The 24,742-nt window shown below is 41.6% G+C and overlaps 1 protein-coding gene across 5 annotated transcripts in view; it reads left to right on the top strand.

The window, feature by feature from the left end:
* Positions 1 to 24,742, top strand: part of mctp1a (multiple C2 domains, transmembrane 1a) — a 133,311-nt gene that overhangs the window by 81,541 nt on the left and 27,028 nt on the right. For 4 of the 5 annotated variants that reach the window (XM_018668601.2, XM_018668602.2, XM_018668603.2 and 1 more), the window contains 6 exons: positions 962 to 1,064; positions 1,934 to 2,036; positions 2,642 to 2,743; positions 3,281 to 3,355; positions 5,660 to 5,779; positions 13,865 to 13,981. In XM_018668601.2, the coding sequence (XP_018524117.1) occupies positions 962 to 1,064; positions 1,934 to 2,036; positions 2,642 to 2,743; positions 3,281 to 3,355; positions 5,660 to 5,779; positions 13,865 to 13,981 (620 nt within the window). Of the gene's footprint in view, positions 1 to 961; positions 1,065 to 1,933; positions 2,037 to 2,641; positions 2,744 to 3,280; positions 3,356 to 5,659; positions 5,780 to 13,864; positions 13,982 to 14,469; positions 14,529 to 24,742 lie in introns of all 5 variants that reach the window. The other variant, XM_051075255.1, reaches the window with a different exon arrangement.

Raw genomic sequence — 24,742 nt, 5'->3', positions numbered from 1 at the left:
TATCATATCTGTGTTTTATAACGTCTAAGGGTCTTTAAAGTTCTCACATAGTGTATTAAAGTTTTATCTTTTGGCAGCGACAGGCCACTCAAATTATTTGAAATATGATGCTTGAGTTTTTTAAATTATTTATTATTCTGTAGGAGAAATCTGAAATTTGAGTGTGTTTTTTTTTTTGTTATTATTATTGCTATTGTTATTATTATCACTGTAATGAAAAATAGTATTGTTGCCACTGCATAAAACTCCAGCAGTGATTTTCTTGTTTTGAAAAAAAAAAAAAAAACTCTTTCCCTGCAAAAATGGAGATGAGGAAATGTTTTCTCTGTCATTCTTTCATCATTTAATTCTCATGTTCCTGCTTTCACTCATTTTTTGCTTCACGTTGTTGCCGCTACCGTCTCACTGCTTGCTTGTTTTAGAATCGCTAATCATGGACCAGCTACATCTCTCACACCCCTTCTCAGCCGTCTTTATCTTCTACTCTGAACTTCTCTGGCCTTCAGAGCCGCATTGCCCTCTATGTTCCCAACACCATCCATTCTCAAAGTCTTCTCTGTTTTTTCTCTCTCCCACCCCCTCCTTGCGGCTGCCCAGGGCACAGTTGTCCTGGAGCTTATCTTCTAGTTGTCAATGTTCCCAGGCTGTTGATAGAAACGGCTTGCAGCTTTCCACTGATATACTGTCGTATAATATATACGGCATTTGGGCAAAAAAAATGAAAGAATCATATTATTGCAGTTCTGATAAGTCCGGAGTATTGGAGCTGTCATGTGGTATAAGGGGAGGATGCTATATACTATCTGTCTTAATAGTATGAGGGATTGGAGATAGACAAAAGCTGTTGGAATTACTTTAGATTTGTGCTTTCTTTGAAACCTCAAGCTAACAGGACTTAAGCGTCTTCTGTGTTTATGTCTCTCTTCACTAAGAAGGTCATTCTTGTATTTTTGCTCGGCAGGTAAGAGTGACCCATTCTGTGTGGTGGAGCTGAGTAACGATCGGCTGCAGACTCACACTGTCTACAAAAACCTCAACCCAGAGTGGAACAAGGTCTTCACTTTGTGAGTGGCTTTTACAATACCCACAAGTCTGTACATGTACAAAATAAACATGGATTTTTTTAACTAACATATGTCTTTGAATTAAAAACTGGTAAAGCAACAGTCTTATTAAAAACTTCAATATAATTGCATTTTATTTGCAGGTTTTTTGTATTTAAAAAAATCATTCTGGACTTTTATTATTTACATTTATTGTGTGTAATGTTACTTTTATTATTGTTAATACAACTGTTTCTTTTATAGTGTTTAAAAATGTGTCATGTGCCAACAAGAAAATCCAGGACAATATATTAGTGTATGTTAGAAATAAGGCTTATAAAATTGAAATCTCCTTATTCAAAAATCTGTTTCTTCTCAGATACATAGGTACACTGTGGCTGTAATTAAAAGAGAGAGAGCAAATTCAGCATAATTTCTTATCTATATATGATGCAATTTTTTTCACAGTAAAAACTCATGAATTCCCAGTGATGGGACGGGTTAATTTAGTCATTCTTTGAGTGCACATCTTTCTCATAGCCTCCTTTCTATACATAACATCAGCCATCTTCTTAGTAGCCTAGTTTTCAAAAGATGACACGTCTGAGCTTCACACTTAAGTTCCACTTAGCTCATGCAATAATGCAGTGCAATATCACATAAAGCATGTGAATGGTGGTTTTTAAACTTTTATGTAAATTCAGCAGAGGGTTTTTAAATAATAACATTTGTTATGCCTTATAGAGCATTTCAGATTTTAAACTGTTTTCTGTGTGTTCTTTAATATTTAAAGAAGCCTGTGCAAGATGTGATAGCTTTCACACTGTTGGAGTTTGTAGCCCATATTTTTAGCATATATGTCAGTGGCATTGTCTTTGTGTGTGGTCTAGTAATGTGAAGGACATCCATTCGGTGCTCGAGGTCACTGTTTACGACGAGGACCGAGACAGAAGCGCAGACTTCCTGGGGAAAGTGGCTATTCCTTTACTAAATGTGAGTCAAAGATAGAATTCTGTGTGTGTTTCTTTTTCTTTTTCCCTTGGGGATAATGGAGAGAACATAGAGGAACAGAAGGAATGAAAACACACAGTGGAAGATATAAAAAGCAGAGGTTATTTTTGCAGCTTCACAGATGAGACTGTTATTATTTCACAAAGAGGAAGAGATGACAGGAAGCAGAGAAAAAAATGGAAGAGAGGTCTGAGAAAAAAGAAGAGATTGATAGGTGAGAAGAAAGAAAGTGAGGGGATGAAAGATGATATGAAAATGACACTGATCGAGAGATAGAACGATGTGATTTGGAGAAAAAAGAACGACGTGTGAGTGTCTCTTACATTTGAAAAAAATATATAGATAGCCTGTGAAAGACCTGTGTATCTAATATATCCATGCTCTGCTGTACAGTATGATTCCCCAGGATAGTTAATTTCTGTTTGACAGAGCCGAGCTGCAGTGGGTAATGAACAGGTACTTGTCAGAGTTGCCACAGTTGTTTTGGGTTCCCTGTCAGCGCCAGCAGCTGGGGTTCAAAGGTGGCCCGGGGAGCCGATTCAGCCGGGTATTGCCAGACAGACGCCTGTCATGTCCCTCTCCCACAGATCCAAAATGGAGAACGCAAAGCCTACGCCTTGAAAAGCAAGGAGCTGACAGGGCCAACAAAAGGGGTCATCTTTCTCGAAATAGACGTGATTTTTAATGCTGTAAGTCTTTCTTTTGCTTTTTTGATTCTCTTCCCTGATTTTTTTTTTATTTTGCCCTCCACCCCCCATTATCCTCTCTCTCTCTCTCCATCCTCTCTTGTTCTCTCCAGCACCCCCCCATGCACCCACGCTGCTGTTGTCTTTATTCTGTTTGTCCCCCCCCTCCCTTGCTTCCATCTCATCCCTCGTCCCTTGTCCCTCGTCCTCGTTTTGGCTTTAATTATCGAAGACTCCCTCTCAGCAGCCTTTGTTCCCCCATTCACCATCACTGTGTGTGTCCTATAGCGGCCATCTTACAGCTTTCTCTCCCGCTCTCTCTAGCCTCTGACATGGGGCACGCTCTACGCATGTGCTGCCATGTTATATCAGCGCGCAATGTGTTAGAAAATCCTTCCAAATAATCCAAATATATTCCCTCGCTAATTCATTATTCTCATCTCTATCATTTTACTCATCTGGATCCTTTTAAATGAATGTCATTTCAGTCTCACCATTTGCTGTTTATGACACTGTGTGTGTGTTCACTCCATCCTCCAGGTGAAGGCTGGTCTCAGGACGTTGATTCCCATCGAGCAGAAGTATATCGAGGAGGAGCCCAGAGTGTCCAAACAGGTACATCAGCAGCCAACACTTATCTTCTACCACTCCGCCTCATTTTTATCTGTGTCCACCACTGCATCAGCTATTCTGCTTAACTGTCTGAAGCAAAACCAACAAGCCTGAAGAGTGGCATCTTGCAAAGCACAACAACTGTGTGGGCAAGATATAACAGGATGATTGAAGGAAAAACAGCATTTCATTTCTTTTTTTCTTTCTTCCCTCCTCTCTCCCTTCTCTCATCTCTCCCCCCCTCGCATCCACTCTGAGTGGTGAATAGAAATGTCAAGCTGTCAGCTGTGGGGTGCATAAGTAGATTGGCCATCCTTATAGTTGGCCCTCTTTGCCACTGCTGCTTTGCACTTCATTGTCACGCCACTCAGTGTGGCGGCACCACAAAGGGCTGAATAGTAGGGGCTGGCCCACATCAGACATGTCATATGAGTGACCGTTTGGGCTCAGCAGTCAATGCTGCGCCATGCACGGCCGAGCGCAGCCGTGCCCAGCGCAACACAACACACATACACACACACACACACACACACACACACACACACACACACACACACACACACACACACCAGCTCCCATACCACCCTTTTGTCAACCCTCCATCTATTCCCTTCTTTCCTCAATGTTTCTGCCTTCTCTGTTGCTTTCTGTCTCACTGTCTCGGCCCACTCTATGCTTCTCTCCCAAGTGCAGAATCCTTTTTTCATCTCCATTTCACCTCTGACTCACAGAGATGACCCATGTCAACGTCTCGCAATGATGATGTCACTGGCTGCTTTGGAGGGATTGCCCCATGAGGGCTCTTTTGTGTGGTAGCAGCTCCCCTGCTGTTGCTTGCTGCTTAGTGTGCAGACACACACACACGGAGAAAAGAAAAGAAAAAAATCATAAGCTGCCAAACACAAGCATTTAATTGCAATTATGACATGTGACTTAATAAATGGCTTCACTACTTTGCTAAGTGTTTTTAAGGAATAACTCAAGGCACTCTTTGAAATAATTCATGAAAAGTGAAATATCCTTTATCAAGGCAGTTATTGCAGTAATGAGCCAAGAAGAGTACAGCATGTACATCAAGTGCATGTGCTGAGGAACGTTGAAATGGATGATTCACAGTTTTGCAGTCCTCAGGGTCTCTGTGTCCCCAGCAGGACACCATACAGTCATCCTCAGTTTGGCAACAAAAAGCTTCACATAATTATACATAGAGAGGGAGGAATCCTGCTCTCATCTAGCATCAAAGCAGCCAAGCCACCCCTAACCACATGCACCCGGAAACACACATACATACAGACAATAGACTTTACTGTAATGCAGCAAACACCCACTGTATACCCACAGTATGCACACATTCAAACACACACAATTTTCCAAAGAGTAAAATAATGGCCTAGAATTTTTTTGAACAGCGATCTGCAGAGACTGTTTGTCCTTTGGGAGCACTTTCTCCTGGTGGTGACCTGATTGGGTGGTTGGTGTTCTGCGCTGCTGTTATGCTATTCCCTGAATGGTTGGCAACCCAGGGGGAGGACAGCAGTTAGCCACTTCTCTCTCATCTCTGGCCAAATGCCTGGAGAACCCTCAGGGAGGAGAATCCGGGGACTGTGTTGGAAATTGTCATTATTGTACTTAACTTTATCACTTGGAGATTCGACTTAAAGAAACTTTGTGAGTCAGCTTGTCACACTTAATGCAGCCATTTGTCCTATACGTTGATCCACATCCATGTATAGCTATCCAAAGAAGGAGGCACAATATGGTTACCGCAGTGATGTAATGCTGTAATATTGAAGCCAAAGTGAGGTCAGTACCACAAATTTCAAGTTGTAACTTGTAAATGCTCTACTTAACTTTACAAAATGACAGTAGAATGAAACACTACAGGCTATGAACATACCACAATAAGACTTAATGACAGTATGTCATTTTAAGTAAGGTACTAATTATAAAACTTCACATATTTGCTTACTAAATTGTGATGAATTCACATCTTAACTAAACATAAAGGAGAGAGAACAGACTTCTTTAACAGTTTGTCCTCACAACCTTCTGGAAAGGTCAGAATGCCCTCATATGTTTTAGTGTTAATTTTCAATGACACCCAGCTGCCTGTCACGACACGTCTCATCTATTACCTGCATATTTACAATACAGCATATAATTAAGTCTTTTTTTTTACTCACTGTTCATGTTACCGTACTGTATATACTACTTTCAAAATGGAGTGGTAGATCATGCATATACTCCTATACTGTATTCCTTGCTATAGCACATTTTTGACCTGTTTGTCTTTGTCTCTCTTTCCAGCTGCTGTTGCGTAACTTCAACCGAGTTAGGCGCTGCATCATGTTCCTTATCAACACAGGCTGCTACATCAACAGCTGCTTTGAATGGGAGTCTCCACAGAGGAGCATCTGTGCTTTTGTGGTATGTAGAGGTGTACTTACATATACAGTACCATAAACTGTAGCATATTGCAAACAAATTTACCAGACATGACGAACTGAAACATGATGTCATTTATATCTTTGTTAATTACTGTGTTGCCACGAAGATGATTATACTGTATTAATTTGGTTTATTGATGATTTAATGTTGGAGAAAGACAATCAGAAATATTTTTGAATGTAGTCAGGCCTATTTTTTTGTCATAGAGAAATTATTTTAAAATTGTTACACACTTTTTGAAATTAAATAAACTATACTTACATTGATTTATCAATATATTCTACATATATTGACACACAATAGGCATATATGTTACTGGTCATACATTTTATGCCAGTTAACATCACACACGCACACACGCACAGTAAGAGAGTAACATGATCACAGAGGCTGTAGGACCATTTCTGCTAACAAAGTATGGATCCTTCACTGGTAATTGCACACTCTAACATGAGAGATTGTTGATGTCTCAAGCACATTTAAGTACATTCCCACACTGTAACCCCGGACTAAAGACTGTTACTCACGCACTCTCAAATATCTTGATATAATAGTCTCAATGAACTCCCTTTTCTGGCTTTGCATTGAATATACAAGCACTCATTGTGTATACGTGGCAAGTGTCTGTTTTGTTGCTGGGAATGAGTGGCAGCCTATACACCATTTTAAATGAGACCCTCATAGATCTTAGGAAACTTAGAAGATGCAACTACAATCTATTGAAGTGTGACAAGCTCTTCCTACAGACAGAGGAAATGACAGCCTCTCCCATCAGCCTCTTCTTCATCGTCTCTCTCTCTCTCTACCCTCTCTCTCTCTCCCCTGTCATCTGTGTCTGGTATTAAAAGGTGAAGTGTAATTGGACAGCAGAGCTATCAGTAGAAGACATTCTCCTGCAGGGCAGTGAGTGGCTGCTTGGAGGTTCCTACCCTAAAGATGACAGAGCAGGCATTTAATCCTGTCTGGTTTAGTGTCCTGACTTAAGTAGCTACAGGACAGGTGGACCCGCCCCACCCCAGCCCTTTACCATGGGAGCACTAAGTGTCTCCACAGCAGACATTAGACATTAGCAGCATTTGGCTGCCTGACACCAGTTTCATCTCTGCAAGGCTGTGTGTGTGTGTGTGTGTGTGTGTGTGTGTGTGTGTGTGTGTGTGTTTGTACAGCAGGTCACAGTGTCATCACAAGACATGGGTCAGAAGAGACATAGTATTGATCAGTTAACATTTTCCCTCTGTGTGTGCGAGCATACTTGTGTGTGAGCCTGGTGCGCGCATGTACTTTTGCATTTTCTCTCATGTAAGGCTGAACTAGGCACAAGCCCTTGTGTCTTATCTTTTAGAAATAAATGAAAATGTCAGCCAAAAACAAAAATGTCGAGGAATTTGCGCAAAACAAGGTCACTTCAGAATTGCCAATCTACGTGGTGAATGGAGAGGACTCAGCCTTGGATAGCGCAGCCTCCATGTCAGCACACACAAGCACACACACGTGCATTCCTTGTGTAGTTCTTCACCCTTTTTGAAAACACAGATTATAGTACACCCATTTCTGAGTAACAGTGCCAACTATTCATATTCTCATTGTACTCACTTAAATTCAAAGTATTCAGATGACGATAAAGGATGTATCTAGGCCAAGGACATAGCGTTTTATAGTTTATACAAAGTCTGAAATTTAGGTGTCATTGTGCGCCCCCCCCCCCCCCCCTTCTCGCTCTTTTGGGAGTCTGCTATCGTAGGAGTATGCACTTAGCTAAAAGCATCAGAGTATTTAGGGCCTCTCCTCTACACAGGTACTCCCTCCCTCCCTCCCTTCCATTTCTTCATCCTTCTCTCATTTCTCCCTCACTTTGAGAGGCCTCTTAATCACTTCGCTCATCTCTTTAAGTGGGTTTTTATGGGGGCCATCTGGCCAAGGTGGTGCGTTCATGAAGGTGTACGGCTGTGTGTGATTATGGGCATGTGTGTCTGTTCACATGTTCACGTGTGTTTCTGACTGACTGTCTCCTAGACAGATGTTACACTTAACTTTCCAACATGGCTGTAGCTACAGAGGTGGAGTTGTGGGCAATTCAACCTCTAAGCTTACAAATGTGTGCACTTATCAACTGCTAAGTAAGCCTGGGGGGATTCAAGTGTGTTTATATATTTGTGGGATATTGTGAATGCAATAGTACATCAAAATGCAGTTGTCATACTGTCACTTCACAACATTCCCTCCACAAAAACGTTAGAATTTTCTTCATGGTTCCTTACTCTCCTTCTGCCTAGTTCTGCAATGCCAGCCGCATGTACACATCGCACATTAGTGCCAGCTGTGATTAGTGTGTATGTTGTGTGTGTTTTGTGTGCATGTGAGAGAAAGAGAGATATCGCATAGTCTCACATGCAGCCTTTCTCTCTCACACCCACACTGCTGTCACCCACCCGTCCCGACAGTGAATCAGCCACCGTGGCAGCTTTGCCTGAGGCGTTGGCACAATGGACGGGACTGGAGTTACCTCCTGTCCTGCATGATGGGTGGTGTCTGTATGTGTGTGTGTACGTGTATATCTGTGTGTGTGTATGGGTGGGTCTTAGTGTCTCTGTCTCCCTGTCTCGAGGTTAAGCGTCTGCTTCCTCTCTCCACACCTGCAAGCTGAGTGTCTCTCCCTTCTATCCATCCATCCATCCCTGCTCCTCTTTATCTCTCCCTCCCCTCCCCTCCCGTCGCCTTCCCTCCCGGAGAGTTGAGGCCATTGTGGGGCTGAGCGGTGTTGGGTTCTGTTCTCCTGCTGCTGCCAGCTCTCCCCACGGCCCCTGCAAGACAAGGCTGTTATTGCCCCAGGGACCGCAGGCCTCAGCAGCTCTTCCTCCAAACAAATTTGCTGTAACTTTATCTGCAATTGGGCCCTGAATTGGGAGCAAATAGAGGCAGCTTTGTGAAGCTCGGGGAAGGGCGAGGGCAGCGAGCTGGGGGTTGTTGGGGAGGCAGGGGAAATGATACCAGGCTCTTTTATGTCAGGCAAAGTAGGACTCTTATCAGGAAGAGAGCCCAGACAAGGGAGCTACTTCTAGAGGAAACTGGAGCACCTATCACCTGCTTTGCATTTAGATAAAAATTCACCCTGCTGAAATAAAAAAAGGGAAAAAAAAGCAAAGACAGGTACAGAAGCAACTATTGGAGTGTGTGTGTGTGTGTGTGTGTGTGTGTGTGTGTGTGTGTGTGTGTGTGTGTGTGTGTGTGTGTGAGTGAGTGAATGTGTGTGTTTGCTTGCACATGTCTGGCTGGCAGTTTGATACACACACACAGTGCAGAGACGCCATAGCAGTCAGTGGTACACACCACTCCAGGTCTCTTTAAATTGCTCCTTTGACTCCTCTTCAAAGAACCTGTCTAACTTTTAAAAGTTTTAAAGTCTGGAGTTCGTCTTTGCCCACAGCAAGGGACAGCTTTGAAAGATATACTTTCACATTTTACTGCTCTCCTGATTTGCAAAATGAATGATAGTTGAAATATAGTGGCATGACTAACAGAGAATACCAAGTCAGAGTTTAATCACCAGAGATAGAGACTCAACAGAGAATGCGTTAGGCCCTTTGTTGAGGAGTCGGAGATTCAGCATCCGTACTTCTCCACCGTGCCAGTGTGCAGTTTCAGGACTGTGGCCATAAAATGGTGGATGCTTTATTGTATTTGTCCATGTTATTACAAAATGACAGGCTTTTACACATTGGTTTTAGTGATTTCTGGCTGCATTTTTATCGGATGAACAGCATTAACTGTGTGATAGATTTATGTTCTGCAGGAGTACAGCAGGGGGCAGTCTAGCACCACTGAATGATGAGAAGGTCCGGTCACAAACAGGACACAGCCTCCCTCCCTCTCTATTTCCTGCGAACTTAACAGGACTTCTAGTTGCTATCTGGCAACACTTAGTGCCAGCATGGAAATTGATGTAAGAGAGATAAAGGGGAACTCTGAAATCCAAACTTCAGTTTCACTCCACTGAGACAGAGCAGGGGGAAAGTTAGCCTGGTGTGTGGTTAATGTAAGCCAAAGTACTGAATATTACCCTCCCACAGTGCCGCGGCTCAGAGCCGTAAGGACACGGGTTGTGTTTTGAAACAAATAATGCAAGATACAACTTTCAATGTGCTGTAGTGAGTGCGTGAATAAAACATTTTGACTTCTCTGTTTTGTTAGCATTTTTAATAAATCTTCTAGTGTTGAGGAGATTTCTTAATATTAAGAGAAAGCATCAAAGATTATAAGGAAATGAAATCCCAACTACAGAGACTTGTCAGAATTGTTTAGTTTACTAAATTTGTGTATGGGTATTTTTGCCAAAATATTACAAATTAAACTGCCATGGTTTTTCTTTGTTCATGATTGTGATTGTCTATTTTAATTATACATCTTATTTGAATTTCGACTTGTGCTCAGATGTGAAGTTTGCCCAGTTCAAATGTAGCCTTTAACTGTTATTTGAAATGGTTTAGCAGATTTGACAGTGGAAAATATTATTTTACTTTTGTGACAAGTGAATAGTTTTGTTCTTTGACATTTCAGTGGATTTCATAAAGACTTGTTGAACCATAAATAATTAAAAAAATGAATTATGATTCATTTTTGTGACAAAAAAGATTTAGTGTATGAAAGGTAAAGTGTTATTTTATTATTCACAACAGTGAGTGGCTTTGGTGCCAAAATCAAATGTCCACCATTGAACAAATAAACTAAACTAACTGTAAAATTGATATTAATCACCACTGTTCTTTGTTAGTTTAGATTAGACGCACAGGCAGTGACAAGGAAACAGAGCACAATACTCCTTTTTGTTTTTGGACAAATACAAGTTATGCATTTATTTGCATCATTACTCTGCTGTTTAACGGTCTCAAAACTAAATTTGAGAGTTTGCATAATTTAAATAATATAGAGGCTCATATACAGAGTTATAATTTTACATTACCACACAGGTAAAAATTCAGTAGTATTAAACAGAAAAGCCAGAGTGGACCATGGTGAGCTCTCCTCTCTATGCGTGTTCAGATATTCACTATGAAGCGTCACCGGCCACTACATAATGTGTCTCTGACCACACAGAGCCATCTACAAATTATTCCCAAAGGATACATCTAGAGCTTCATTTCGCATTTTCCCCGTCTTTTTCCCTTCCATCCAGCATGTTTTCATTGCTGTGTTTTTTTCCCCCTCTGCCTTTTTCTGGTCACTGACATCCACAGCAGGCTCCTTCCCATTCCCTCTTCCCCAGGCGAAGAGCCTGCTATCTGGTGTAGCAAGCGATGGGGGGTGGCTGTGATCGCCCGGTCCTACTGGAAAGGTCCAGGCACTGCAGGGCCCCTATTACCCAGCCGGGGGGTACAGAGACGGGGCAGAGCTGGCCACTGCTGAGCCTGGGTGTCCGGTTCCTCTAGCTGCCAGTCAAAACTTCGCCCTCAGCTACTATAATCAAATGGAGGAGGAATGAAGGGGGACGACAGGTTAAACAACCTCAGGCGTATGGTGAAGAAAGTGAGATTTAAAAAAGAAAAAAAAAAAAACATAAAAGAGGGTTTTAAGGTTTCATATAAACATCAGGACAGTGAGGAGCAATTTATTTGTCCGTTGTGTGATAATGATACTATAAGCAATGTGCGATCCAGACAGTAAATATATTTACAATACAATATATGCCTACTGTAGGTTATATTTATAGCAGAGTATTTGAAAGGAGCAGTGTGTGTATCTGCATGAAGATGATTATAAGTGTGCAGTTATTTATAGCTTCTACCAGAATAGGTTTAAAACAAGTGAGCTCCTTTGTTTGTTTGACTGAAGTCATGTTTCTGCACCTCTATTGCACATTGTTTAGTTAGAGATTATTCCAGTGTTTATCAGTGTTACAGATCATACAGATTTGTAAATTATAATAATTTGTAGGAAGATGGATAATTTTAGAACATTCTGTTACATTCTGTGGAGAAAATGTGTGTGTGAACATTTGTTATGTTTGTCAGTGTGCAAGTTTCTGTTGCTGAGCTTTCACGGTCCTAACAGCTTTTTTATGATAAATGAAGGGAAATGGTTGTGTTGCTTATTAGTATACAAATATGAATTATTGAATAGATTCTTTCAAATACTCCTACACAGCTGTATCAGAGAACGAGTCTGTGTGTTTGAGAAAGTGAAGTTGAGCCTGAGCGAGACAGAGAAAGATTTCAATCCTTTTGGGAGATTTGGTTGTTGCACCAAGGCCATTCAGGTTTATTTGAAGACAAAACTTTGCTATGAGCATTATGCAAATGCACTGGTCATTTCTAATGTTTAATTTATGTCTATTTTGGCTTTGTACTCTCAGTGTCTGTTGGTTAATTTTACATGAAGTTATTGTTCTGTTCAAAAGTTTGGATATGAGCCTTTCAAACTTTTTTATGTGAAAAGGGGAAAAGTTGAGAAAACTGAATTGTTTAATTGTGTTGTTATTGTGTGAAGTTGTTTGCATTGATATTCAGATGCATGTGTGTGTGTATGGGTGTGGGTGAAAGGAACATGAAATACCAACAGCACAGTGTGCGAGTGTGTTTGCGGTTCAGTGTCTGACTGGCTCCACTACAGTAAGAGTAGACATGCATACGCAGTCTTAAGGGGCTGTTGAACTTCATATTCACATTAACCTCAGACTGTAAACATAATGAAGAGCTTGATTTTTTTTTTATCCTCCCTTCTCTCTGTGTCTGCTTCTCTCACACACACGCACATACACACACACACACACACACATATACACACACACACACAAATAAAACAATTTGATTGTTGATTATTAAGCCTCCTATCTCTCTTGTTGATATTATTTGGCCAAACAGGATAGATCATAATTGGTACACAGACCAATAAATCTGCTTTATACAATAATAGTCTCAATTTCACCACTCTTAAAAGTTTCCCATCAGAACTGATTGTTAAACAGGGATGCACTACTATACAGAGAGTAATTAATTTCAAATCTTCTTTGCTCATATTTGAAATAATGGATTTCCTGTACTTGAATTTGACAAATATGTTTTGCTAGAAAAGATTGAGCATTAGGCATGGTTTGCAATTTCAGCATTTCTTATAATTGCTGCTGAGGTTTTATCAACCATGGAAAATCTCTGTATACTTAAACATGAAATTATTAGAAAATAATAAAATATTATAAATATACTTTTGTTCTATTTGTTTCTCAAAGATTTTATTCCCACAAAATATCCCATCTCTACCATCTTAACTTTTTAACAATTGACACACACTCATAATACTGCCACAAAATAACAAGCCTCTATCATTAGCAATTTTACTTTCCCACAGATATCTTTTCCCAACCACCACAATAATCTGCTGTCAGAGGCTAAAGAGCCCTGCCAAAACCAGAATACAAGGTTTTAGGAAAGGTTAATTTTCAGATGGTACTTTGCTTGTTTGGTGATGAGAGGGGAGGTATAGAGGTTATGGTTTTGGCAGATGGGTGCAGAGAAGGTTAGAGATGGGGCATATGAGTCTTTTGGAGTAAGAGAGAGGGTATTGGGGCTTGGAGTGACAGGGTTAGGGGCTCAGGGTGTGGGGTGCGTGCGAGGTCAGATGCTGGGGTTTGGGCTTGAGTATGGAAGGGTCAGCATTGACGTGCTGCGGTTGAAACAGTACATGACCTCAACCTCTGGGATGATTGGCATAGAGGAAAGAGGCTCTGACGGCTTGTACTCATCCTCCTCACCGTCCTCCTCCTCAGCTGAAGGCCCAGAAAGCCTTGAGGGTCAGGGTATTGAACCTAGGCTCACCAACACCAGGCCTGTACCTTTGTTGAAGCACAGACTCATTTTTACGCTTTGTTCCATGGTGGTTATGATTCTGCATATGAATGTGTTTGAATGTGTGTTGATTCCAGTTGCACATATGGTTGGCGTACGTTCTCAGGAGTTTGCCTCATGGGGGTCAATATGGGGTCTTGAATGTATACATTCTTAACCCACACTGTTTTTACTTTTTTTGTTCTCGCTTTTCTTTTGCTGACTGTTCTGCCTTTCTCTCTTGCATCAGCTTTTTGTCATCGTCGTTTGGAACTTTGAACTCTATATGATACCCCTGGCGTTGCTGCTGCCTTTGGCCTGGAACTACATCCTCATCGCGTCGGGGAAGGATACCAGGCAAGATGTGGTGAGTAACCCAATCCCGACTTGGTATCCCTCCACCTTTCTTTCATTTCACTGTAAAAGCGTCTTTCCATAGACAATGCAGGGTTAAAACTCAGACACCATTGTCTTATGGAGACATTCTGCTCTTGTTTTATTTATGACATTAATCACATTTACATCCATGTCACTCCTCCGATACTAGACTTAATACAAACAATATGTCGGAGATGTAAAAAACGTGACGTGATTATGATCAGTATAGGTGTACAGATGAGTAAGACAGCAAAATACTTTTAAAGAAACAACAAAAAGATAAGCATAATACAAACTCATTTAGAATACACCTTGTGATTGAATTGCTGTCGTAAACTTTGAGCAAATTGGAATTTAATTTAAAAAAAAATCTCTCCTGAATTTTTTTTTTTTTTTTTTTTTAGAATAACTCCATCTGCCCCTTGAGGTGCTGCATTCTCAGTGCAATCTCACATTTCTCACTTTGCCTTGTTTCAGGCAAAGAAAAGGGAGAAATAATAGGCTGTCACCTTGAGCTACGTTACGCCACTTACCTGGTAGTATATTTATTTAATTCATTTATTTTTATCTCTTATACCAATTAAATGATGTCAAAGCAATGTCATGGAGAAACAGACATGTTTTAATCATGGCCAGGCACATTTGGAGAGTAGAGAGTGAGAACGAGAGAGAGGACTTGACTATGGAGCGAGCGTGAACAATGAAGTGATTAATTTTAATAAGTGCCTTTTTCCAAGACTCGGTTGGAAAATAACCAGTTAACAGACCTCTGATTTTCTTACAGTCTCTCACCTTCTATATGTGTATCTTTATCTATTCCTAAGGATTCTCTGAGTTAGACTGGATTGGATTTGGAAGAGATACTAAATTCAGTCACTATAATGAACCAAATCTCATTGCTGTGTCTACTTATAATATTACACATTAAAATGGAGTTACATGTGAACTGTGTACATAACTTATAACACAGATTTATTTGGTAAGTCTTTTCTTCAGAGCTTAGCTTCTCTATTTATACGTCTCTTTTTCCGTATTATGGAAAGTTGAAAATAAAATCAGTGAAATACAAGCCATATGAGACAGATACAAGCCTTCTGTTACTTAACAATAATCTGGTGGTTATTCAGTAGGTTGTGGTACATACTTAGAATTTAGGGTATTTTTAAGTGGATATAATCAGTTAAGTCAAGAATTGAATGTTTGCAATTGTAAGTTGGTTCACAGACAAAAAAACCCCCTAATTTGTGAATGACACAGACTTAAATTTCAGAGGACACTCTCTGCCTGTAGATGGCGACATTGCTTGACAAAAAAAAATTGCACATGCCTTGAGACAAAATTCGGCATGATGATTTGTCCCTCTACCTGCTGCTTGTATTTATCGAAACCTAATAAAATTATTTTCCAATGCACTTCCTAATTAAAATGAGGCAACAAAGGTTACATATTCTGATAATATGCCACTCACTTCACATACAAGTAAGTACATGTCAATCCTACTTAATGCAGAATTGCTTTTCTCTCCTTCTTGAAAGGGACTATTGTGTCTCAAGTACCTTAGGAATTGGTTGGAACATTAAGACATGTTGATACTGTTGATACTCGTATGGCGAGTGCCTTTTAGTATGACAATACCTGCTCAGTTCTACAAAGTTGTCCTATGCTGGGAGACAAGAGGAGATATGGACACTTATTACTGTACTGTCATGGGATCTCTAGTTTCACTGTTTTTAGTATCTGATACTATCTTAATAGCATCGCAGCACTGTAATTTTGATTGACATGCACTCCCACTTTTAGACCAGGAGTCCTGGACCTGTATGTTTTTGACTGACTGTAACTGAGGTTCATTATGCTGGAAACAGTACCATTTAAAACCCTCGCCTAGTTACAGTCTGAGCTGAAGGATTTTTTTGCCTGTGAAGGTTGCTTCAGTATCATCATCTTCAGAGTGTGGTTTGAGGGTGTCTGGTTGAATTCAAAGGATGTATCTGCATGGGACACTGGGCTGAATAGATCACCAGTGCCAGGAAAGTTTTTAGCCATGCAAGCAGTGCTTCAAAGTTTCATGTCTGACTTTCTTTCAATTAAATGTCTCCACTGTCTAATATGAGCAGTCGGCGGCGGCTGTGTAAGTGAGTGTGTTGTGTACTTCTTATAGTTCGACAGACTTGATATGTGTGGACTGGAGTGTCAGTGCTGGTATTGGGTAGTGGAAGGTATGTGGAGAAGTTTGTGAGATAGTTGGAAACAAATACACAGTGCAAAAGAATGGGTTAGCAGTAGTGTATATGTATTATAAGTGAATGTGCACATGAGTGCATGAATGCTGGATATAGTGTGTGCTATGATGTTGGTATTCTGCCGTCTGATATAGTCTGGTATGTTCTCTTTTATTCCAAAGTAATGATTCACGTACAACCAAAGTGTATAACTATAGCACACACACATGTACACACAAACATTTGCATGTGTCGCTCCCGTAGACTGTATCACTTCAGGTGCTTGTTTGTTTGTGTGTGTGTGTGTGTGTGTAAAAGTTATCTATCTGTGTCTGTGTGAAAAATGTGTGTGTGTATTTGTATAAGTACACGAGTGCATGTGGACATTCTTTGCAACAATATATCCGATGAAAGAGGGATTAATTGTCAAAGATTAGCACCATTAATGCTCCTTTTCTTGCCGCTGTGACAGTTGTGCCGAACAGTACAGAGCAGCACGGGCGACACAAAGAAGATTCTCCGACAATCATCGTCTCGCTTGTCTCGGCATTGCAGTCTTACTTTACTACTATCCTTCCTCCATTATCAACTCTCTGCCTCCTTCACTTGTGATATTACAATCCTACGTCAAATTGGAATACATACAGTAAAAGTAATGTGCGACTGTGTAAGCATTCATTATTTTCAGGCATTTGTGTTTGCAAATGCTGTACACGCACACACTATAATACACACATTTAGACACAAGTATCCCTCGAGTCCTGTCCCTGTTTGTTTTCAGACAGAGTTTCCCAATCTGCTGCGGTGCAGGGGGGAAGTGGGTACAGCAAGAGCATACGGTATCTGCGTTCTTTGCTTCCTCTCCCAGTCCCCTGGACTCCTCTTCCGAGTCTTTATCAAGCTGAAGTCATGGACGACTCACTGTTTCCCTCTCACACTTGGCAGAGAACAGAAAAGAATAGAAAAGAAAACAAGGGAAAAAGGCTTTCTAATTACTTTAAACAACACACCAAATTAAAGCATTGTGCTGAGCCGAGCAAGGGTCAGCATCCGGAGCGCTGCGGTTTTCCAGCAGTCTGGGGTGAGGGTAATGCCAAAGGAATCTCTGCTGAACTCACTCTGAAGGGTGAAAAAGGGAGAGAGAGAGAGACACACACAGAGAGAGAGAGAGAGAGAGAGAGAGAGAGAGAGACAGAGAGAGAGAGAGAGAAAGAGAAGGATAGGCTGGGGGAAGAAAGAGAGAAAACAAAAAAGTATACACTTGAGCACAGACTTCCTAATGAAGTGAAGGGCCTTGCTTCATCTGATGGGTTCAATGTGAGGATCCTTCTCGGATTTTACACCGCAACCACAGTCCTTAGCCCTGTCTATAGCAAATAAACAAACACAGTGTTCTCTACACGCTGTAATTCACCACTCAGGGTCACTGACTGTTGTGTGGTTACATGCTGCTTTGCAAACAGATCCTGGATCAGAGCTCCTTACCCTCGCCCCAACCTTGACCGGTGCCTGCTAAGCAGTCGGAGCGTCCTCAGAACAGCGATTAAAGGAGGCGATGCACCAGCAAGGTCAGCGACCTCCTCTCTTATCATGTAGCACTCTGACCCGTGAACCCTGACTCTTCAACACTGTTAGCTGACCTATGTGTCATGCTGTAACATGCTCAATGAAACAAACAAACAAAGAAGAGGACCTTTTAAGCTTTTGAATATATGCAAAGGATGATGCTGCTTTTACTTTGACATTCAAACCTGATAAGGAGGACTCATCCTGTCTCTCTATTTGTGTGGAGGAAAACTTTAATGATATCTCCTCTCCATTTCTATCTTGTTTTGAAACCGAACAGTTTGGGGCTTAGATCCATCCCAAGCCTGTTGCAAAGGAAACTGCCAGTAGGCTGGGCTCAGTCAATCAGAGGACATGCAGCTCTGCTGCAAGAGTAAAAGGCTGCAAGGCATGTATGCATGCACGTGTATATCTTCTCACAGCTGTGTGTCGTGTTCATGTGTGTGCCTGCTTGCATGCATGTCTATGATGAGCGTTGAGATTAACGAGCAGGGACACATCCCAACAGAAATCCTTCCTTGCTGTTCTGTTGGCCCAAAAAGGCCCTTACCAGATGTTATGAAGGTGTTAATTTCAGTGCAGGCTGTCGTAGAGGGCACATACGAAACATGGTGATGTCTCTTTCTACCACAGGATGACGGGCAATTAGGCCTCGTCACACTGGAGGACCATCCTCTTTATCCCATACTTCAGACCATTACATAGATTCACCCACTGGATCCGCCAACCCATTACAGAAGAGAAGACCTTAATGGCCTGAAGATACTTCACACTTACAGACATGCCTCCAACTGAGAGATAGAGCTGACTACTTTCAGCCCACTCTACATCCTGAGTTAGCATTGCCATGAAACAAATATAGAGTTTAATCTCCCTCATAGAGCTAAGTCAACCTTAAAAATAGAATAAAACATTTACTAGGTTTTTCTACTGATTTTGTGTTTGTTTAAATCTACATAGTTTTACTTGTATTAGTAACAGTTTAATCTTTAAGCACTCAGTATGACAGCAGTATATTGTTCATTAGTGTAAAAATAATCTGGTTTATTTCCAAGACAGTAATAATATCTGATTTTATTTGAACATTGCACTTCATTGCCAATTTTATCTATTCTATTTTCTCCCTGATTTTGCATCTCAAAAAAACTTTTCTGCGCCTCTAAACACACTGTGCCGTGACATCTGCCCTCATTAAGAGCCACACACAACACAGGTAGAGAAGAGTAAATATTAGGAAAGCTGGAAGGAAAAGAGGAAATGCTGCCTATTATACCTAAACTCCTCCAAAAAGTCACACCTCCACTTTTCCCCCATAAAACTGCAACTCTGGAAAGAAAAGGAGAAAAGGAGATGGAGTGGGAGCAGGAGACAGAAAAAGACAGAGAGGCATTCAGAGAGACGGAGCGACAGAGAGACACAGGCAGAGGAAAGCAGCGGTGGATGGCAGGCACTCCTCAGTGCAGAGTCAGACATGGCAGTTGGTGACAGGTGACAAAATCAAAAGGTCATGTCACTTTTAACTGGGAGCGCCTGTGCCCCGCTGATTTCCCCCGTGCCGCCCCGGCATCACCACGCTCATCTCTGCTCCTCTCTGCTCCTCTCTGCTCCTCTCGCTGTCTCTCTGTCTCTGCTAAACTGGCAGATAGGATGGCAGGCTGGCAGGCAGAAAGACAGGCGACGGGCATAGTTTGAAGCGGGACGGGAGCATCGGGAGCATCAGGAATGCCACTGCGGAATCCTCCCAGCCTCCCTTTTCATCATGTTGTCTCTCTTTCTCCTCCTTTCCCTCCATTTGTCTGACTCCCTTCATCACACTGAACCTTTGTAACTGTCTGTGCTCTTTGCTAACAACGTCAGCAGCTCAGGGTGTCTGCCTCAGTGCTTGTTATTGTTGTTTTGTCTATACAGTACACCCGCTGTAGCTGTTTGCAAGTTTTTCAGTTTAAACCTTGAGCTTAAGCCTACTGATGTGCGTGAGTTTGTGTGCAATAGATTGCACATCAAGATGTACCAGCTCTAGCCCTCTTTTCCACAACTGAGTATAAACAATAAGACAAGACAGTATCATTTGTCTGAGAAGGACAAACATTGTATCACTGAATTTACTGTATTTACTGACTATCTCAACATTGCTGGTGGAACATGATAAATTGTGATTTCCTCTGAATAGCTGCTGAATCTCTGACTAAACAGACTTGCTGATTTGTCAGCAAATAAGCAACGAGGAACGTAAATTATGTTAGCGATGCTTACATTACTATCCTGCAACTCAATCTTTTCCAGTGCTAACAGATTTGGTGTTGCTTTCATGAATATGGAGCCGCCCCTTCTCACCCCCACCCCTTGCCTCCAGCTCCGGTAGCACCCCAGCCTCACCCCTATCTAGCCCCCTGCTGGGTGAGCCCTGGCTGGGGCAGTGCAGATGGAAGGGCCCCCCTCTGAGGGCCATGGCTCTGACAGCTTGTGAAGGGCCTGTGTGGGTCAGCCAGGCTCAGCCAGCAGCCCTTATCAGACACGCAGCCCTCCCCCAGTCTGCAGAAACTGTGGTGTAGGCAATATGTGCACACACACACACGCGCACACACACACACACACACACACACACACACACACACACACACATACACATACACTCATGGACAGTGCATACCAAGTAGGGCCTTGAGATCCCCCAGCCAGCCAGTCGGCCAAACCTCAGCAGCTGGAGAGGTTAAAACCCCCTCACGTATCAAAGAGGAAGAGCAGCAGGAGGATGGAGGGAGGGAGGGATAGAGGAATGGGAGAAAAAAGGAGGAGAAAGTATATCTTCATGTTCGCCGGGATGTCTGCCTCTGCGTCAATTCCCCCTGCGGCTGTCATTGGGAAGGTTAGGAGGGGAGATAGTAGAACTCAGCTCGGCCAGGGAGAGAGTGGAGCGGGTATAGAGGCATTTCAGTGGAAGGGTGAAAATAATGTGGCTACTAGTTCAGGTAGTAGATTTTTACTTTTCCTCTATGGAGTGCATGTGTGTGCACTCGTTTCATTGATTCAGACAGGTTCTATACTGTTTTACTTCCACGAAAGCAGTATCCATTCACTCAAAGTGCAGTTTTTTCCCTGACTTGTCAAGTTAGGTTTAAACTCTTCTGTATGCCCCCAGACTGTAGCTGTATGACTTAATGACAAGTATGTCTAGTTAATTAGGTAGTTAGCATTTTTTAATTCTTTCTATTTAATTCAACATTCTACCTTCTACATTTTCCATATTTCTAAACCAGGTTCATCTTTGCCTTTAACCTCAGTTTGAAACTTCTTGTGTCTCTTTTCTCTTTGTATCACTGTCAGGGCTGAGCTCTATAAGGTACAACCATACTGCTCTAACATCAAACTCAGAGTTTGCTTTGTTTGAGTTAAGGAAGTAAGGGTAATACAACCCAATATGAATCAAAATAGACCAGTTTTAAATTGAAAACGCTGTGCTCTAGATACTGCAGAGCTACAACTGCTGCCCTGATTTAAGTTAAGGAATCACCTTACTATTTCATTCACCATAACACTGCAAACCCATGAGACTGTCCTGTAAGCTGAAGGTCACAGTTAATGATCCCATGTGATCCCGAGCATCCTCTCTGTCCTTCAAAAGCCAGTAGGGGTGCTGTTGTGCCACTGACAGTGGCCAAGAAGCTCCCTGTGGAGGCAAAAGGAGAATATACAAATTTCCTCTCAGGAATCAGTAGATTATCAAAAATTTCTACCTGATTCTTGAAAGCTTTTTTTTTCTGCGATTCCCTTTTTTTTCACTCGAACAACTTGTTCATCACGTCTCAGTCAGTCAGTCGGTTCAACAAAGGTTCGCTCACTCAGGAAAGCCTCAGATCCAAACACTGGACTGTTCGTGTACCTTCAATTCTTTTTTCTTTTTTTTCCTCTCAGATGTTTTTCAAATTCAGTCCAGGCAGATTTTAGCTAGCACCATGCACACCAGCTGGCACAGAGCAGCAGTAAATGTTAAGCAAAGATCTGGCTCTGTAAGGCTGAATGTAAATTTGTACTGACATGAAGATGCATACAAGTGTAGCTCTGAAATATCAGTCACCAAATAGTAAAGCAATGGTCATGCAAGGATGCACTATAGATTTCCAGCCACCAGAACAAGAGGCTACTACACCACCTCATTGCTCTATTGTTTTGACTGCAGTGTCATTAAAAATTAGGTCATTCACGTACGATCAAAACTACTATATGCAGAGTAGTAAAGACAGATAATGCACAGTTGTTTTTTTCCACTTAATTGTAATTCATTGCAGTTCGTCCTTCACGGACAGTTTTTGCATTAACAGGAAGAAGAGTTCCAGAGGAAAAATCAGAGTGATGTAGCAGAGTTTGTGCTGGGATCTGAGCCAATGCAACAGAAACTTAATTCTTGCAAATCAGCTTTTTAGGTCTAAGCCACTAAGGCCAAACAGATGCATTCATACTTTCACAGCTGTTTGAACTCTCAATGTCATTGTACTCATATTCTTTGTGTGTATTTTATATTATCACCATCTTTGTATGTATTTATGGGGCACAGTGTAATCTGTAAGAGTAGCCTGCATCATCCCTGTATCATTTGAATAGGTCTGAATATGTTAATCCCCACCTCAGTAGATATTGAATTGACTGGAGCAGCTCTGCAGGCAATGTGAGCTCTACACGATCCTGTCGACAGCAAGGCTTTGATGCAGCCGTGCTGTAATGATAGTAATTCAAACAACATGATAATGGGGGGGATAAGCAGACAAATGATATCATACACCAAACAGGTCTTGGAAAGAGAGAAAGAGTGAGGCAAATAGAGACAGAGGTAGAGAGAAAGAAAGGAAGACGCTTGGAATTCATCGGCTGCACTGAGGTAATTTATATCCTCCCTTACTGAGACAGTAGCTTCAGTGCGCGCATTTAGCCGTGGCAATCTTCAGGGCAGATGACATGTTCCATGTCTTTTTATTTATTAATTTTACACTGTGTCTCATTGCAGGAAACATGACTTCTCTCTGTAACCAGAGGCGATAGAAGGGAGAGAGCAAAGCGGAGAGCAGAGGGAGACAAACGACTCTATCATTTTCTCTGTCTCTCTAGGTCATGCTTCTCCAGCTAGCTCATGCTCATTCCCTTTGTTTAAAGTTTGGAGCGTGTGCCAGGCATGCCCTAGTAAAGCCTCTGTGTGGAGGAATCCATTATGTTTGTATTTTGGCATGGGTGAAAGGATTTGGGAGGAACCATGATGACTTTATAAACAGTTATAGTCCATTTGTTTAGAGATGCCAGAAGGCTTTCATTTTACAGTATCACGTCTACATCTTTTGCCACAGCTAAGCACAAGAATCCCCCTCCTGGTATTTGTATAGCGTGGTAATGAATGTATTCTGTATCAATAAAGAGATTGTGAACTGTGAACAGTCAAGCTTATGTGTCTAGACAGTGATGGAGTCTTAAGTGAACTGGGAATAACCAGTTGCTACAGAGTCAGACAGTTAAAACGAGGAGTGCCATGCATACATGCACAACACTTTGCCCTAGTGACTCTGTGCTATTGATAGAACACACACACAAACACAGGCACGCACTATTGACTCTACCCTCTCAACTCTGCTGTTCTGAACTTCTCTTTGTTTGTGTGGGAAGCTGCATTTACATAAGAGGCTTATGTCAGCCGCCACATAGTTTCCCCCCTTATTCCAATGAAAAACAAAAAGGACAAAAGCTATTGTCTTGTTAAGTAATGATTTTTGGATTTCTCCAAACTAGTTTGTGCCATTCTGGAGGTGGTTAGGGGGTTGTGGCGATGTTGAGACTGGGCAAAGGTTTTTTGGGGGGTTGGGGCTGGTAAGGCAATGCAACAATGGGAGCAGATGAATGCTGAGGTTGACAGCTGTAGGGCTTATGATATGGATGTTTGTTTATGTAAATTGGAACTAACAGTATGACCTTGTAGCTTTGATATGTGATTGACAGAAAGAGGGTGAATAGGATGCAGCAGTGATCTGTGGTTTTTTACATGTGAACTGGTGCAGACAAACAATGACTCAAGTACTGTATCACTAAACAGTAATCAGATATAGCATCACTAAACAAAGTGGCCCAAGATGATCTTGCTGGTTCAGGGCTTTCTACAAGTGCCAAGGCGTTTTATTTATTTGCTCACTCTCACATATAGATAGAGGTCTGATCTGTATCTGATGGACTGCCTTTTCCATAAAGCCGTTTCTCTACCACATTTCAGTGCCTCACAATGTGCATGTGAAATTCTGTTTCTGAATAGGAAAGGCTACACCTCGCATGCACCATCGTTACATTGTGCTTTTGTGTCTGTGGTTCTGACACTGTGCACGAGTGTGTCATTTTTCTTTGTGTTGTACAGTATGTATCATGGTATCTTGGGGCTTCAGAGCTACACCAGCTCCTGTTTCATCGGTTGTGCACCAGTGAAGCACATAGTTGCTGTTCTTTGTGACTTGCTCTCTGCGCTGCAGGCTTTCTTCTCCCTTCCCTCGTGGAGCATCATTCTGTGAGAGGATGTGAGACGATAGATAGATGAATGTATAGAAATTGGAAGGTGGAGGTTAGAGACGAGTGCAAAGGTTAAAGAGGTCAGAAGAGACAGAGCACAATCAGAAGAAGAGTTCTTCTGTCTCGTCCTACTGAATGGTATAAGATTTGAATGCTTTTGTGCAATGAGATTTGAGTGGATGAATAGACTTTAATCCTCAGCCCGTTGAAATTCAAAGCCAGAGCATTTGCTTACATTTCCAGAAGTGTCAACACATTTGAACAACAGAATGTTTCTAAAATTAAATTCTAATTCAAAACCATTTTGAAGCTTGTGACATATTAGCACACACCAAACCAATAGTTGTGCTATCTGCATGCTTTCCATTCTCATTAACAAACTCTGGCCAGACATAAGCATAACCAATCAGCTTTAATATGCCTCTTTGGCT

Source organism: Lates calcarifer, linkage group LG13, assembly GCF_001640805.2.
Source record: "Lates calcarifer isolate ASB-BC8 linkage group LG13, TLL_Latcal_v3, whole genome shotgun sequence".
NCBI classification, from domain to species: Eukaryota; Metazoa; Chordata; class Actinopteri; family Centropomidae; genus Lates; species Lates calcarifer.
Note: the sequence above shows the minus strand (reverse complement) of the source record. Positions and strands in the feature narration are given on the sequence as shown.